The following is a 17,226-nucleotide window of genomic DNA, read 5'->3' on the forward strand; positions in this document are numbered from 1 at the left end:
ACCAGCCTAAAATATCTGAAAATATTTAGTGATTTGTTAACGTGAGTGTTAATACAATATAAGCAGGAGCACACTCAATTCATTTTGTTGAGTGAGGAACTCAAGTGGAATCGAAGATTTTAAGAAGGAGGAAATTATAACATTAAGAATCTGAAGCCTGAAGTCCTAAAAATGTGCAACTGTGGGGAAATCTTTGAATGGATAAACAAGTCTTCCCCCAAAAATGCACATTACTACATGGAACAGCATTCCTTGGCTCAAATTAACAAGTTTCATTGACCACACAAATCTTCCATGTCCACGGACTACTTTCATGGGTTCTGTTACAAGTGGCATACATTTACTAAAGGTAAGTTTGCGCTTCCATAGGAGAAAAAAACTTAAGAAAACACAAACTGGAAAAAAATGGGTATCACTTGTTTAAGTTATAAATGATCTTGACAATCAATCTTACATCAAAGCTGTACATATGGGAACTAAAAATCTCATGAACAGAGAGAGAGAATAGAGGAGAGATGAAGGAAGGCATGGTTTTCAACAACGTAAAGTCTGGAGGATCGGGTTCATTGAGTCTATAGCAACTGTGTTGGACTTGGATGGTTAAGTCATTTTAAAGAGAGGACACTACACTCATTTTAGGGACAGGTCTGAAATACAATTGGGAGAATACTGGAACGTATGTTAATCCTTCTTGTGATGCCTGAAGTACATTAGAAGCTCTTTACAAAAAATGGTACCTCCATACATAGAACAGTTTTAGTAGATGTAGGTCTTTCACTTATATCATCTCAGGAACCTGTAAACCTACCATGAGCTAGACAATATGGCTATACAAATGTCACTGCCACACCAGGAAGGAAGCTGTTTAGCACTTGAGCTACCACTCTGCTGTCACAGTCACGCTGCTATTCTAGCTGGCCTATGTATCTCTACATTGCTGGCGGTACACACAGATATTCGCTAGTTGACTTTATCTGGGCTGTAAATACAATCGTTCTCCTTCTGGCTTCAGTTTGCTAGATAGAAAGATGAGAACTGTGGTTTTTGTTAACCATTCTTATTCAGTAGTTCTTTTTTTATCTTTCATATTTACACATTAGTTTACATCCTAAAGAACAGAGAATTAAATTCAACTTTCCGTTTAAAGGGGCCAGCTTTCCAATCATTTCACACAGTTACTTCAGTAACTACAGCTGAACTCAGTTGCATACCATTTGATGAGACAGAACTTTGTCTGAGCACTGACTCAAATGTTTTATATTAAGTTTAAGGTCAAAAACTTATGAGAATTTAGGTGACTCATATCTCCACAGCATTTAGACCTCACCATCTCTAAAAAATTCCTTACAGATTCCCAGGTTTTTAAATCTCTGTTCAAAATGCCAACATAGAGTAGATTTTATGTGTGCATCTATCTATCTTCCCATACAAAGTCATTTGCTATCTGCTCTGAACAGCACAGAAATGTAGTTACCTCACTGATTTTACCTGTGGAGTGGGGGGAAGAGAAGAGACACAATTCTCAGAAAAATCACTCTGACAGCAACTGTAACAACTTTTCTAACAAAGAAAACAGGCAGAGCTTTTCAATGCTACTACTAATCTTAGCTAAGAATACACAACTCTGCAAAATCTGAGCTTTTGAAATTATTGTTATTATTATCATTATTATTATTATTGTTGTTGTTATTATTATTATTATTATTTACTGGTTTATTATCAAAGCACTCCTCTAGGATCAAGGACAATAAACTAATTACACTAAAGAATTTCCGATAAACTAAGCTGACTGAAAATATAAATTAGACACCAGTTACCAACTTGCAAGACATGTATCTGCTCTTTCTGTACTTTAGAGCAAGAGAAAAGCTGTCGGTTTTGTACCAGATCCTGAAACAAGCTGGTTACCGCTGCAGCTCACATCATCTCCTGAGCCCTTTCCACAGCCACCTGTACACCCTCAAAAAAGACGACTGACAAGACTGAATGCTGGTAATACTCAGTTGGAAGAGAGGAGAGGGACACCAGCCCATTACCTCTGCTATTCTAAATACCCATCCAAAAGTTAATCCCATCCCCTGGCAATGCAATATCATCTTACGTAAACGTTAGAGGCATTTCTGTTTCAGCAGTGACCAGACGATACTGTTCACCAGAGTAAAACACCTCCCCAGTCGCTTCGTCTCAGCCAAGCACTCCCAAATTCAGATCTCGGAGAGAGCAGAATAATAACTGAAGACATAACGTTTCCTGAGCAATGGTCTGACACCAGGTTCCATCGCTGACACCAACATCGTGACACCTCCTGAGCGGCGGCCACCACCTCTCTGGCAGTGACCTCTGCGGGACAGAGGCGGCAGGATGCAGCCCGCCACCATGCCTCGGGCCGCAGGCCCTCCCGCCCTGCTCCACGCTGGCCAAAACATAGCAGGTGAGGCTAATTTTTCTGGAGTCACATCAACTTGGAAGCAGACCACCAAGTACATGATGATCTTACCCACGGACAGGAAAAGCTCACAAAGTCAAATATTTGAAGTCATCTCTACAGAGCAAATGACAAAGGTTTTAACACTTATAATCTGAACCACTTCTACTAAACTGGGATTTGTAGATCAACTTGCTGATACAGTATTTAACGCACCAGCATATAGCTACAGCAGGACACCGCAAAAAGGGGGTTACAGCAGCCAGAGTTAGAACAAGGCTTCAGCAATAACTTCCCTGTCAGCTGCTGCGGGTCAGGGACTACCAGCACCTCTGGGAGGAGGGCACGAACACCCCGGACCCCTGCTGCTGGCTGACACCCCGGGCACAGCACCTCAACAACGCTTTTCCACAGACAAATCCTGCCAGCAGGCATTTATTTCTCTTTGAAACTGAAGCAGTTGTGGTGATCAGTAAAGGAAATCCATCGGCCAGACAGACAAGAAACGCTCTTCAAATCTTTCTCTGTGATATTCAGGCTAAGGTCTGGACAATTTCACTGCAAAAAGACCACTTCACGGCACAGGTGGTAATGTGCAAAAAGATAAAATAATAAATACGTAAACACAAGTAAACTTCCATAGCATCTTGCATGTGAAGAGTCTGATTTGCTAATCTTGCCAGAACAACTGTAAGTGACTGGCAATTTCCAGTTTGGAGCATCCAAGCAAGGATAGGATTTTTCAGGCAAAAGAAGAGCAGCACTGTCCAGAAAAAAAAATAATCTAATGGCTCAAAATCGACAAAAACCAAAGCACTCAAACTCTTAGTCACTTGTGACTGTTGTGGTACTGTTCATTGGGTCGGCTTTGGGGTTGGTTTTTTTTATAAATTCAAACACTCTTTCCATGTTAAGAAGCAGAGCAAGTTTCACTGGAATGCAAACTTCACAGTTACGGATTTCCCACAGGTCACCAGGACTGACACAGTGTCAGACAAATCAATCAAAACTGTCGGGTACCAGGGTGCACATTTTTTCATTAATCCTAACAGAAAGAAATATCAGCAATATTGCAACTAACTGTCAGAGGAAATGAGTCAAAATATACTTATGGGAAAAATTAAGGAGGTATTCATTGGATTACTATAGTGAATTATTAGAACCATCTACTCAAGACAACTAAATCAGACATCAAATTTCATTAGCAAAATTAATTTACATGACTTCACATTCTCTTTTCTCCCCTCCTACCTAGATATCATATCCATAAGACAGCAGACAAAAGTTTTGAAAAATCTGGTGTTTATTTTAAAGCAATCACCTAAAAACTAAAGATTAATTAAAAGTTATTGATTAAGCATACGTAAGACCTTCTAAAAAAGGGGGGGGGAAGTGTTTTCCAGTAAGCGTGTATGTTTGTGTCATGGCTGTAATGAAACATGCATTAAGTATGAAACATATGGTTTCCATTTTGTTGCCCTGGAATCCATCCAAAGACATTTTATGTTGTTAGCTTAACTGTTCTCCTCAGCTGAGGAGCTGTGGAAAATATCTCATCTGAAAAAAATCTGTACCTAATGGATAGCTATAAAAGATTTGCTAGATGTGCAGCAGACTGCTTTATTAAAAAAAGGCTCTGAGATTATTAATTAATTACTAGATTATTACTTTTTATATATTAGAATAAAATTTTCAAACGAAAAATCTGCTTTAAGAGGTACACAAAGATATTAACAGATTATGATGGTAATATTTTCTTTATTTAATAAAATTGTACTGGTGTTTATGGCACTCTATTGGACCCAGGCCATCTGACCTAACACATGACAAAATCATTACTAATGTATCATCTCCTTGATTTTATAGATTTGAGAAACTTATCTTATGCCAAAAAAGCACTGCTCTGAAGATCACTTCTGGCTCATAAGCTGATTCAGAGGCAAGGATCAGTAAAAATGCGAGAAAAAGAAGAAAGATCATACTTATTTTTAATAACGCTTGGGTTTGCCCTGATGCAGAAATAGGTTGTCAAAGGGTTGGCTAAGAATTTCAAGACATCTATCATGAATACCCAGATTTAAGTTTTACTTACCTTAACAGAAAATATACTAGAAAGGCTGAAGACAAAGTCATAAGGTTAAATTTTGCCATGCTGTGCTTAAAAATTCATCCCCAAATTGCAAGGCTGCTAACCTCAGTAACAGTCAATGTATAAAACCTTTCATACTTTTGTGCTGTAAATTACTTCGGCTATTGACTTGTTCCAGGAATTCATGTTGTATTAAAACCGTTAAGCCTGCTGTAGTTCTTACAATCTATTGCTAATCTTCCTTCTGTGAAGCCAATGGAATAGCAGTATCATGAATACATTGATAAATCCAACCAGATCAGTTTGGAGACTTTACAATACTATGTTTCTTTATTTCATTAGTGGAGATGTTTTAGGATATGGCAGTTAAAAGTCCCCATTTTGTTACTTTAATATATCATGTGGCTTGAGGACTGTGCTGTCTGTAAAGGGTCTGCAACTTGAAAATTCACATTGCCGACACTCTGCTAATGTGCAAGCTTGTGCATGTTCATAAGCCATTGCAAAAGTTAGTCAGTTATTTTAACACACCTTTGCCATCTGTGCCTGGACTCCACTAGCCTTTAAAGCAGAAACCGCCTTCTGAGCAGCTGCTGGGCTGTCAAAGTCAACAAAACCGTAACCTGAAATACAAAACTTATTTCATTAATGAGACAGCAACCAGCTTATAATCAAACAGTTCACATGCTACTAGCAGCTATTTAATACAATTTTCCTGATGGTGAAGATGGCCAGCTTGACCTCTAGAGTTCTTCATGTGGTCCCAAAAATCCAATCTACCAAAGTCCTTCAACCTTGAACTGGTGGGGACCTACCCTAGCGGAACAAATCAATTTCCATGCCCACTCTTTATCAGGACTTTGTCCAAATTGCTAACAAGTAGTATGGTGCTTTGCTTCATGTTATCTGGTATGTATCTTCTAGGAACAAATGTGACATCATCAGCTTATTTCATAGAGATCACCAAGTAAAGCATAATCTTTTAATTTTTCAAAACTAAATTCTTAGTCCAGTTTGAATAAGTGTGAATAAGCCTTTAAGTTACACATCATTTACTTAAAAGTGGGAGAGGAATTTAGTTTAAAAGACACATATCTACTGCATCATAACCCAATTCTTGGTGAATTAGTTACTTCACTGTATAAACATAAAAGACAGTTAGATTTAAAAAGTGATTAAAAACACAGCTTCACTGAAAACAAGTGAGTTTTTCCCCATTACTGTTACTGAAACCAGAATGTAAAAAACATTGTCCTGAAAGCATTTCCTATGCCATATAATACCATCTTTAAATGTCAAAGTAAACTCAAAGTTAATTATAACTATTTCCATATATTTGCAATAACTTCTTTTCTTATTCTGAACAGCAACATACAGGTAATGGATTCCAGGACATCTGAACAGCAATATATCTTGGCCTTTACAGACACTGACCTTACAAGGCTAAGATTTCTAATGCAACCTGGGAGCTGGATGCTCAAGTCTCATCAAAAGGCAGCCAGAGTTTGGAAGCTACTTCCCCTACATGTTATTGCAAACCTCATTCTGAATTTTTCAACCCCTTTCCTTCCCACCAGTGAACCACCTCAAATATTAATGAAAACCCTCCCCAATGTCTAAGCTGGGTTAAAAGACAACAAACAAACCCTGCAACAATTAAAAAAACCCAAACCGCTAAAGGAGTAGAAAATGGAATTATTTCTTCAGAAGGTAATAGTATTCTTTTACAATATGTGTATACTGAGGACAAAAAGTCTGTGTAAAGATATAACTGAACCAGCTTTAAAGTCCTTAACTTCGGAAAAACAACTCGAGCAGCCTTGTACATCAGTGCAAGCTTATTTAACCTGCCAAGAAGCTGAAGAAAGCTGCATATTGTTCTGTGTAACACGTGGTGTTGTGGACTTAAATCCTGACATGAAACAGAGTAAACTAGCTCATATCAAGTTTTGTGCTGCCAAGGCAAAACTAACTTTCCTCACCCAAAACTAGCTTTTCATGCCCATGTCAGCCTAGGTTACCAACACCACCACACTGCAGGGTGCAATACAGACAAAGTTACATACTGATACCAAGCATGCCATGAAAGCTGGCTTTGCCATCTTCTAGATGATACATAAACTCAATTGCTCCTTGTTCCAGTTAGTTTAAATCCCATGGTATGGTTTGGGGGGGGGGGGGGTTTCTTTGGCAAGAGCCAGAGATGCTGTCAGTCTTTTGGTTAAACTCCAGTTAGATATCTACATTCTGCCTACTTATATTCCTACGGCAATTTCAATGACATGCAGTGAGCTTCCCCACAGCCTTAACTTGCTGTATATTGTTATAGCACATGGTTAGTTACTGCTTTTCACCAGTGAGATTTAAAAACTGTATTGGAAAAGTCAGCTTAAGTCTCTTAAAACATTTAAATGACTGTACTGTATCACTGAGAGCTACTGAAGTCTTTAGGAACTTGGGGAATGGACAGACTAAATCAGTTGAGTGCTGTCATAGGTATTAATTAATTGAAATAACTGAAAAGGGCATCTCCTCTTTCCTAGGCACAATATACGCAGGTGACTTCTGCATACAAGCTAAGAAGAAATTTTCTAAAAATTTCGGTTTCTGAACTGTCAGCACCCCTTTAAATGCTCAAGGTGGGGAGCCAAGAAGCCATACACCTGCACTGATTCCAAGTTCTGCACAAAAACTGTCTTTATTAATAATGACTTCTTCTCTCTTGCCTCTGCTTATCAGCTTTATGCTCATTCATGACCTTTGTGCTTATTAACATTGCTAAATCAGCTGACTTAATTCTTCACTTTGCGTAGAAATTATCCTCTTAATTGTAAAAAAGAAAGTCTGAAATCTGGTATTTCAGTGTCTGCTACCACACCTTCTCCCACCATGCACACTGCTGGGATATTATCTCAGTGCCATTGCAATGAGTGACGAAAAATCAGGGAACTGATGGATCCAGCTTATCTAAAGGAGGTCTAATTTTTTTTCCAGCTGCAATTACTTTGGTGAAAACGAACCCTCTCTTTGCTCCAAATACATTCAATAGCATATAACAAAACACAATTAGAGTATTGGAACATATAATTAAGTGCTGCTTTAAACTACTCTAAGCAATGGAGCTGACTTCCACAATATGCAGTTTTTTCAGATGCTTCATACAGTTGAATGGTCTTCTGTAAGCTTCCTTAGTTTCTCAAGGCAAAAGAGGAAAAGCTGCTTTTAACTCCATTTTTGTTTTTAAAATAGAGACAAATTGCCAGCCAGTACTGTGCATATCAGCTTCACTCCAGTTTGGCTGCACCACTGACACAGGCTGTCTGCCAGCTCTGACAGAAACAAATGTATTGAATACACTGACCATGGGCAAGAATAAGACTAGTTTAGGAATAACAATGGCAAAACAAACAAAAAAAAGTTTAAACACTTAAAATACAACATTAGCATATTTTATAGAATCAGGACTTTCAGGCAAATGTAATGTAAAGGCAAATATACATACCTTTGCATTTGTTTGTCGTCTTATCCAAAATAGCCTTTGTGGATACAATTTTCCCATACCTAAAATGTATTACACATATGTAAGGAAAGTGAGAAAAGAACACCCTACTACAACAGATACCCAGTTCGTATTATTTTATGTCCTATTACCCTTTAACAAAATGGAGTAATATATAACTATATAATTATATAATGAAAACTCATACATAGATGGAAGTGAAAAAAAAGAGCAACAATTTCAAGCATGATCTTGTTCTATTCTCCCAATGTTCTCAGTAGCACAGCAGAATCACAAAACAAGCAAGAGAAAAAGTGCTTTTAGAAAAGAATACAATTCAGTTAAAATCCTGGTGCATGTGAGAAACCACATTTTAGACCTAAGCTTGGTATATATACCAGATAAAGCAGACAAGATGCCTTTTCAGTGCTTGGCTTGCTAACTAACATGGTACGGGTGAAAAACAAACAAACAAAATAAAACCCCAAAAAACCCACCAATAGTAAAAAACTTAGCTATCTCTTCCACCCAACACTGACAAACACAGGAAGATTAAAAACTCTGTTCTGGAAGGTGACAAGTACAAGTCAGATTTATGAAAGCTGATCAGCAAAGGTGGTAAAAAATGTTCTGTATTTTTAAAATGGAAAATTGAAATGTAAACAATTTCAACTAAAGCAAAAATGCCCCTTGAGAAATTTTCAATTTTCTTTTTCTCATTGCCTGTTCCTCAGCTTCTCAATAACCAGGCAGCCCAGGTGCAAATCTGCTACACAATCCAAAGGTAAGCACCCAGAGAACTAAGAGCAATTAAGCTTGGGAAACAAGTGGACAGCAACCCCTGCTACAGGGACAATTGCTCTTTCTGAAGCGCTCTGCAAAGTTTATCAGTATTAGGGGTTTTGATCAAATTTAGAGGAGAATTTGTTGCTGCTAATGAAAACTTGCAATTTTCCCTGGAAGTCAAATCCCAGTTTCAGTTTAAGAAAAAGCAACTCCCTTGGCCAGCATCAGCAGTGGAATCAGAAATGGAGCACAGGTTTCCCAAGTACCTTACCACAACCTTCTCTGTTTGCTTGTGAACTACATTTGATACAGTGCTGTGAGTACACAGGAGAGAAACAATGCAACCTGAGTTTCTTTTCACATGAGACTATGTAACTATGTAACTTATTACATTATGTAATAAATTATTTATATATAATATAAAATATATAAATTTATATATATAATATAAGATAAATATATAAAAATAAAACTAATGTAACTTATTACATTAACACGCATACCTGAGCACTACGTGCTAAGAGGTTCTTTATCATTGTACAAGAACACAAAATGAACTGAAAATGATGACAAAAGTTATCAGCATGAGAAAGCAGAATTTGGGGAAGAATGGAATTTCGCCAGTTCCCTTGCTAAATGTAACTTGAAGAGAGCAAATATAATTTTAAAAAGTTATTATTTCAAAATACAACTCACTTTCTGCAGCAGCTGTATTAGTCTTAAATTATTTCAAAATATGTATGAAGCCTAATAAATAAAATTAAGCTTAGTTAAGAGTACTCACTTGCAAAGTGATAGTTATTCAAGGATGAAGTCTATTTACAAAGTACTTTCCCCCTATAGAACATTTAAATACATGTTTCAAGTATAGTTACCACTCTCTGTGACCAGTTTTAAGCACCTTCTGTTTATTCAATGACTTATTATGTGACTCCAAACAGTGGCAAGGGGGTAAATCTGGGACACTAGCCACTAAGTGTTGGCTTCCTTATTGTATCTGAAATCGTGAGCATCTACACTAATATAAAATAGAACTATCCATCTATAGCATAAAAACGTACAAGCAACAATGAAAATCAGGGCATACCTAAATATACCATACTAGAAGCTGTAATAAAACAATAGAAATTAGAAATAGAAATAGTAGTTGGAGCAGGTGCTTCCCTATTAGTGCCACTTATTTTCCAAATACATCATTCCATTTAGAAAGCTCTACAGTCCATAAGTCAAAACTTCTTAAACTTTCTCTAGAATTTTTCTGAGTGCAGAGTAAGAGCACATGTTATAAATGAGAGAGGCAAACTTCAGGGACAGAGCTCTTCAAGATCCGCTGAACTCTTGTGGCCCAAGTTGATTGCACTCAGCATTACATTTAACAGCCCGCATTCTCCATATCCTATCAGCTTCCCTAAGCTTCTTAAAGTGAAGGGCTGCATAACCTTTTGGGGGAAAAAAGTCTTTGAAGGATGATCTTGTCCCTGCTACTGCTTCAGTTCTTGAAAGCGTAGCAAGTGGCAGTAGTAAAAAACTACAGGGCTGGGTATCTATGTAAGCACAGGAACTGCAACCCTCAGCCAGTTTGGTCATGGAGGGGAGTCAGGGGCTGGCTATGGACTGTGCTGGCCCACCTATGCTGATGCACACCAGCCCATAAAAAGGTGTCTGCATGTCTGTTCAGGGACCATCTTCCACTGTGCAAGACCACTTGTGATTTAGTTCACTGTCCTAGACAGCACAGCTCCTGCAAAGAACTAACTGCCACAGAAGACTGCCAAGAAGTTTCAGAAGTGTGAGTCTAAGAATGATTTGGAGAACCAGTGTCACAATAGCAGCTATCACCAGGATTTCTCCTACGATTTTCCCTGTGAATACTCCTCCCAAGTACTAGCTCTCCACAGATGCCATGAAGCACAGAAACGCACTTACTTCATCTGAGCCTGGGCAGAGGGATATATCCCCTCCTTGCTCCCACCACGTGGCAGAGCACATCTCTCGTGGTTGGCAGAATCACTTCTACAATGACTGGTGATTGCTCTTTCCCTCTCCTCTGAAGCAATTTTTAAAAATATGCTTTCTTTTGTATTAAATTCAAATCTTGAGAAATTACTGCTGATCTGGCTGATGACAAACAACTAGGTATTCCTTATTAAGTACACTATTTTTCTCCCAGAATTAATATTAAATGAATGTTCAGAAGCAATAGCCTCTTTTTTTTTTTTTTTCCTTTTTTACTTAGTGCTATTAAAACATTCGCTGTTTGGTCTGAATTACCTTTGTAGATAGCAAGATGTTTTAAGCTTTGCATCTCTTTTCTATACCGCACCAGTGTCAACTAACGTATTAGGGAAGAGAGGGTCTGGGTAAGAGGCAGGTAAATAATTGCCAGTGTGCACTGGTTATGGGATTAAAAGAGTATGTTCAGTTACAAATCTTTGCACCAGTGTACAAGCTATCATTATAGTACAGAACACCAATACAAATGTATATTTGCATAGGAGATGAAGAAGAAACTTGTTCAAAAACCAAGTTAGGAAGATACACAGTACTGCTGCTTAGTAGGATAATGCCCAGTACACACTCTGTGCCGAAATGAAAGGGTAACCCACACCTACCCACCAAAGAAGATCTACTGCCAGGCAAGGTGAAGGTCAAAACACAGCATTATACCTTTGTCTTAGAAACTTTTGAAGTGGAAGACTTGAAGTAAAGCATCACCATATACCTTTTAAAAATCATATTGTACAGCAACACAGTCAAACACAGTGCAAATCATCACACTAACAGATTTATTACAAATAGCTAAGAATACTTGCAACATTCAAAATACCTCTGATGTTGAAAGAAATGGGTCCTTAAAAAACTAAGGACATGGATCAAACTGAACCACTGTTTACTTTTCTGGCTTTGTACATCTGCTAAGATAACAAACATACTTGCAAATGTGAGGGCGATAAGATGCCATCATGAGAATGACAAAGAATGGCGAATGAAGTGGCTTGAAGTCTCTGCCACAAGTGCTATTTTGAGTGTTGAAAGAACTTAACTGTTTGTGCATTAGGGAAGGTAGCAACAACAGGCAGTGAGAGGCTTGACAGGGGCTGTCTGGAATGAACTGTTCAAGTCTTTGCCCACAACAGCTCAACATCAAGCTCACAGCGCTTCCATGTGCAGTACTGTCAAACCCTCTTCCAGCTTGTCCTGTGAAGGGTTTCTCTATCCCCTGACGTTGACTTGGAAACTAACACACCAGAAGTATCTCTGCCACCGTGGAAAGTCCTTGCCTTTTAGAGCTGCTTAGGGCCTCCATTCTGACCTGTCCAGAACTTTGTGTTGAAGATGGACAGTGCTCTCCCTTTGCCTAAGTCCTTTTCAGCTGTAAAAGAGCATTCCCAGAGATCCTGCTGTTACACCTTGCATTACTGCAGTGCTGTCAGAACTCCTCTGCTATGCAGGAACAACACTACATATCTTCTGTGTTTATTCTAGATTAATTTTTACATCTTAGCATCTTATCGCTGCCCTTCATGGAATGCTCTTTATTTCTAAGAGCCAGAATCACGTGGTAAAACCAGGCATGGATTTCTAACATAGAAGTGGCTTTGAGTACATGAAATCACTGTAAGGTGGAACTGTGAAATGAAAGAGAATCTGGCTGAACACAAAAATTTTGGCAGGGAGCCAATACTCTCACCAGGTGACCCAAAGAAAAGAGACAGCACAACAAATGGGCAGATCCAGCAAGGAGGGTGGCCATGTGGGAGAGCAGATCAGTTAATCCTAAAATATGTTGCAGCTGCTGAATGGATCCACATCAAAATAAATCTTACTTTAGACTAGGGTAAATAACTAGAACAAAATGGATAAAGAAAATACTTCCAAAGCAAGTCCTGTATATTAACGGTAACACTAAAGAGAACATGTATGTAGAGGTGCTTAGTCTGTACATAAGGTTTTAAATAAATTAAAAAATGAACTTTCTTATACAAACATGGCCTTATTCAGCGCACAACATGGTTAGTGGGCACCTTGCACGTGCTATAAATGCAGTAAATTCCTGCTTAAAAAGGAATAATATTATCCTTCAATATGACCCTAAAAAATGCACGTAACAAACACTGACTTTTGCAAATCAGTGATGTGCAACTTTTAAGACAGCATCCTCACCTCCCCAAACACAGAGTTTTCTATTTTGAACAGTACAACTCAGAACATTTACATGAAACTAACGGTCTTAACAGCCAAGACCACACCAGTCTATCTCACTTGTGGAGTATGTAGAAGCCCCAACCCATTCATCTCAACTGAGACCTGAAGAGAAGAAACCTGAGCAGTCCATGGAAAGGCCTCATCTAGGCTCAGCTTCTCTAGACCACCTGGTGCAAAAAGAGCAAAGAAAATTCCCTGTAACTGAGGAAAAGCATCAAGGGAGTTGTCAGCAAGACCTGACTTGGTACAGCTGGCTCCCATTCCTCACTACTATTCCAGTGTTCAGGGCTTTTCCAAGCCAACAGCACGGCCAAGGGAACATAATCAGCCCCAGCAATCTTTTCTCTTGGATCCAAAATGCAAGCTCAGAGCAGTCTCTGAGCAGTACAAAAGGTTTTATCTGGCTCCCACACTTCCCTCTCTGCTGCATCTTGGGAAAATGGTGTAGTGAACCTTAAGTTCTTGCTCCCTTTTAAGCTTAGATAAACACAGGGAGTTTTTGTTTCTCCATATACCAAATTTTTAAATTTCTTGATACGGGGAATTTCAGGAAATAACTGTCAATACAATACTGCTAGTCCTTGTGATAGCCTACTTCAATCCTGCAGTTTACTTATGGGTAAATATGTTCTCTTACAAAAACTTGATAAAGAAGTTTTTCAATCCAGCAGAATACTGAGTTTGGAGAACAGAATCAAACCATATGGTTTCCATTTTTAAATTCTTCTTCACCACATCTATGGCCTAGTGTAGAAGGAGACATTGCTGAGAACATTTTGTTCGTATTTTGTTTTCTGTTGTTGGAAGACACACTGTTCTTTGAAAAATTCTTTGGAATCATTCAGTTGCTTTATGGCCATCATGGACCTAAAGATTTGCTACCAGAATATAATGAGTAGGTACCAGCAAAAGCCGGACCAATCATTTTTAGTGAATAATTAAACATTACATAAAAAGTTACAATTATATTTTTCTTTCTTGGATTTGCACAGTTAATGGATATGCATAACCTAGCTTAGAATAAATTGTGTTACGATTTGGCTAATTTGTTTGGTTCAGCAAAATTTCCTTTACCAGTTTCAGATACTCAAGCACTGGGTTAAATCAGTGCAGCCAGATGTGCCCTGTTTCAGCCATTGGATCATATTTTTCACTATGTGCAAAATAGGACTTCCTTGTGAACCTGAATTAAAGTTGGAGCACTGCTTTGATGACATGCTGTTAAATCGTCACGTGGTTTTGACATAAGGCTAATTCCTATCTTTCTTATTAATTGTCCCTTGGACTCTCTCATACATCAGAGAAAGAGATTGTCTTTTCAAAATATCCAAATACCCAAGTAGTTCTCATCGGCTCTTTATATTATTTTACTTGAGAGATAAATAATACCTCCAAAACTACTGTTTTGATTGTCTTTACAAAATTACTAAAATTACATTGTGTCCATTAATGTAAAAAGACTATTTTAAGGAATTAGGTTCCGAGTAAAAAAAATACAAAACAACACCCTCCCCAAAAAAAGAATCAAACCCACAACCAAATAAAACAACACCACGGATCCTTGACTTTACTGACAAGTCAATACTCTTACATGCTACTGTAAATTCTTCACAAGATCAAGAAAGCTTTCTTCACAACTCCTCCACCTTTAATTCTTCATTTAAGTTTTGCACATTTGTGCTTTCAATGAGTCAGTGGATAAAAGCATATATCAGAATCATAGAATGGGTTGAGTTGGAAGGGACTTTAAAGATCCTCTCGTTCCACACTCCCTGCCATGGGCAGGGACACCTTCCACTAGACCAGGTTGCTCAAAGCTCCATCCAACCTGGCCTTGAACACTTCCAGGGACGGGGCATCCACAACTGCCCTGGGCAACCTCTTCCAGTGTCTTGCCACCCTCACAGTAAAGAATTTTTTCCTATTATCTAATATCAATCTATTGCCATTCAGCTTAAAGCCATTCCCCCTTGTCCTATTATTACATGGCCTTGTAAAGTCCCCCGGAAGGCTGCAGTAAGGTCTCCCTGGAGCCTTTTCTTCTCCAGGCCAAAGAACCCCAACTCTCTCAGCCTGTCTTCATAGGAGAGGTGCTCCAGCCCCCTGATCACTTTGTGGCCCTCCTCTGGGCTTGCTTCAGCAGGTCCGTGTCCTTCTTATGCTGGAAGCTCCAGAGCTGAACGTAGTACTCCAGGTGGGGTCTCACAAGACCTGCTGGCCACGCTTCTTTTGATGCAGCGCAGGATTCGGTTGGCTTTCTGGTCTGCAAGTGCACATTGCCAGGCCACGTTGAGCTCCTCATCCACAGACTCAAGTCTTTCTCCTCAGGGCTGCTTTCAATCCATTCTCCACCAGCCCGTGGCTTGTGTTTGGCATTGCCCCAACCCATGTGCAGGACCTTACACTTGGCCTTGTTGAATTTCATGAGGTTCACACAGGCCCATCTCTCAAGCCTGTCAAGGTCCCTCTGGATGGCATCCCTTCCCTCCAGCATGTCGCCCGCACCACACAGCTTGGTGTCATGGGCAAACTTGCTGAGGGTGCACTCAGTCCCATTGCCCATGTCACCGACAAAGGTGTTGAACAGTGCTGGTCCCAGTACAGAGCCTTGAGGAACACCACTCAGCACTGGTCTCTACTTGGACATTGAGCCATAGAGATCTTCTTCATTACTGATGCATTTACCAATATCAGCACAGTACAAACTAGTATTACTTAATTACAAGCGATCTTTTCTTCAGACTCAGTAGGTTACAATTCCAGATTTCACTCAGAAGTAATGAGAATTAGCAAACCCAGATTTATATATATATAAAGATATATATATACACCCCCACGTATACATATACACAGATACTATCAGCTCTTACAGTTATCTGTCCTTAGAAGAGCAGATGCTTAGCATACCAGACATACACAATTTGCTGATGTGTGAACAAATACCGTCTTAGTTTCTTGGACAATATTAACTTTAACAGATAAAAAGCAGTATATTATGAATAGGTATTTGGTTTACTGTGTACAGTAAGTACTCCTAATAGCTCAAAAAAACCAGGAATCGAAAACCCTAATGAATAGCAAAGTGGCGCACACAGTAATATTTTGGAGATTATTATTTTTCAGCTACTCATTTTGTTTTTCTTAAGAGTAGTTATTTCCTGGTTTAGCCAAGGATGAGCTGTAGGGATAGGGAAGAAATGTTTTCAGACTCAGGAAATGTTTGCTTCCTCTTGCTTTGCAGAGATGTGAATAATCTCTACCCCTTCCTTAGAAGCTGTCCGAAAGTCAAGGGGAAAAAGTCCTGTTGGCATCCTACAGCTATTTTTGCAAAGGTTTTTCAATTAGTATGCTCCTTTTTGCACAACAAATTGGTTACTAAAAGCATGAGCCACTGTACAATGTTGTCTCCTCAACTAAGGAAAGCTGGGAGTTTTTTAGTATCTCTGGGTATTTTAAACATTTAAGACTTACTACCGCTGGCACTAAAACAGCATTCCTAATGTGGCATTCTAGTCTGTAGTAAATGACCAGATTTCCAACAATTGCCTTGCAGAGGTATTTTCTCCGTCAATCTTAAATCAACAACAACAAAAAAGTAATGGCATGTTTATTTAGTTTTACTTTATAAGGTTAAGAATGTCGTAATATGTGAAAAAAAAACAGTTATTCTTCAGTACTATGATGACACAATCATGAGGGGAAGGGAAATAATCCATGAAGCCTGGTCCCACAAAGAGTTTGGAGTTGCAGAGGAAGGCTCTCACATTCTTCCCTTGTAGGCATTGAAAAGAATTCAGCTGATGCTACTTTGAGGAAAACACAAAAGCAGCAGAACCAAAATAAGATGACATTTAAAAACCCAAGTATAAAATCTTTACAGTAGGGGTTTTTGGGGGGGTGGGGGGGGGGGGTGTTAATTTATAAGGAAAAAAAAAAAAGGCAAATTCTGAAGAATGATCCTGTAATTTCTATCCTAGGCTCTGACAAGTTTATCAGCATCAGCTGCCTCAGTCACTCCGCTGAGGATGTGAATACGGATATGTGCCAGAACGATGATTAATAATCACCCACTCTTCAGGGTGAGGTTTTTTCCAGTGCCCTGAATTTTGGCCTATCCTTGGTCTATTGCAACATGATTTTTACTACCAAACACACGGAATTTAATTTCTTTTCAATCTTTCACAGGCTAGCAAGATAATAATGCTCGACTGATGGTAGGGA

General features: G+C 38.8%; 1 protein-coding gene across 3 annotated transcripts in view; it reads right to left on the minus strand.

The window, feature by feature from the left end:
* The window catches only part of RBMS1 (RNA binding motif single stranded interacting protein 1), a 148,533-nt gene that overhangs the window by 32,786 nt on the left and 98,521 nt on the right, over positions 1–17,226 (minus strand). For all 3 annotated transcript variants that reach the window (XM_040603134.1, XM_040603133.1, XM_040603135.1), the window contains exons 3-4: positions 8,017–8,075; positions 5,046–5,137 (exon numbers count right to left, since the gene is read on the minus strand). In XM_040603134.1, the coding sequence (XP_040459068.1) occupies positions 5,046–5,137; positions 8,017–8,075 (151 nt within the window). The remainder of the gene's footprint in view (positions 1–5,045; positions 5,138–8,016; positions 8,076–17,226) is intronic.

This window comes from Falco naumanni, chromosome 8 (genome assembly GCF_017639655.2).
Source record: "Falco naumanni isolate bFalNau1 chromosome 8, bFalNau1.pat, whole genome shotgun sequence".
In the NCBI taxonomy this organism is placed as follows: domain Eukaryota; kingdom Metazoa; phylum Chordata; class Aves; order Falconiformes; family Falconidae; genus Falco; species Falco naumanni.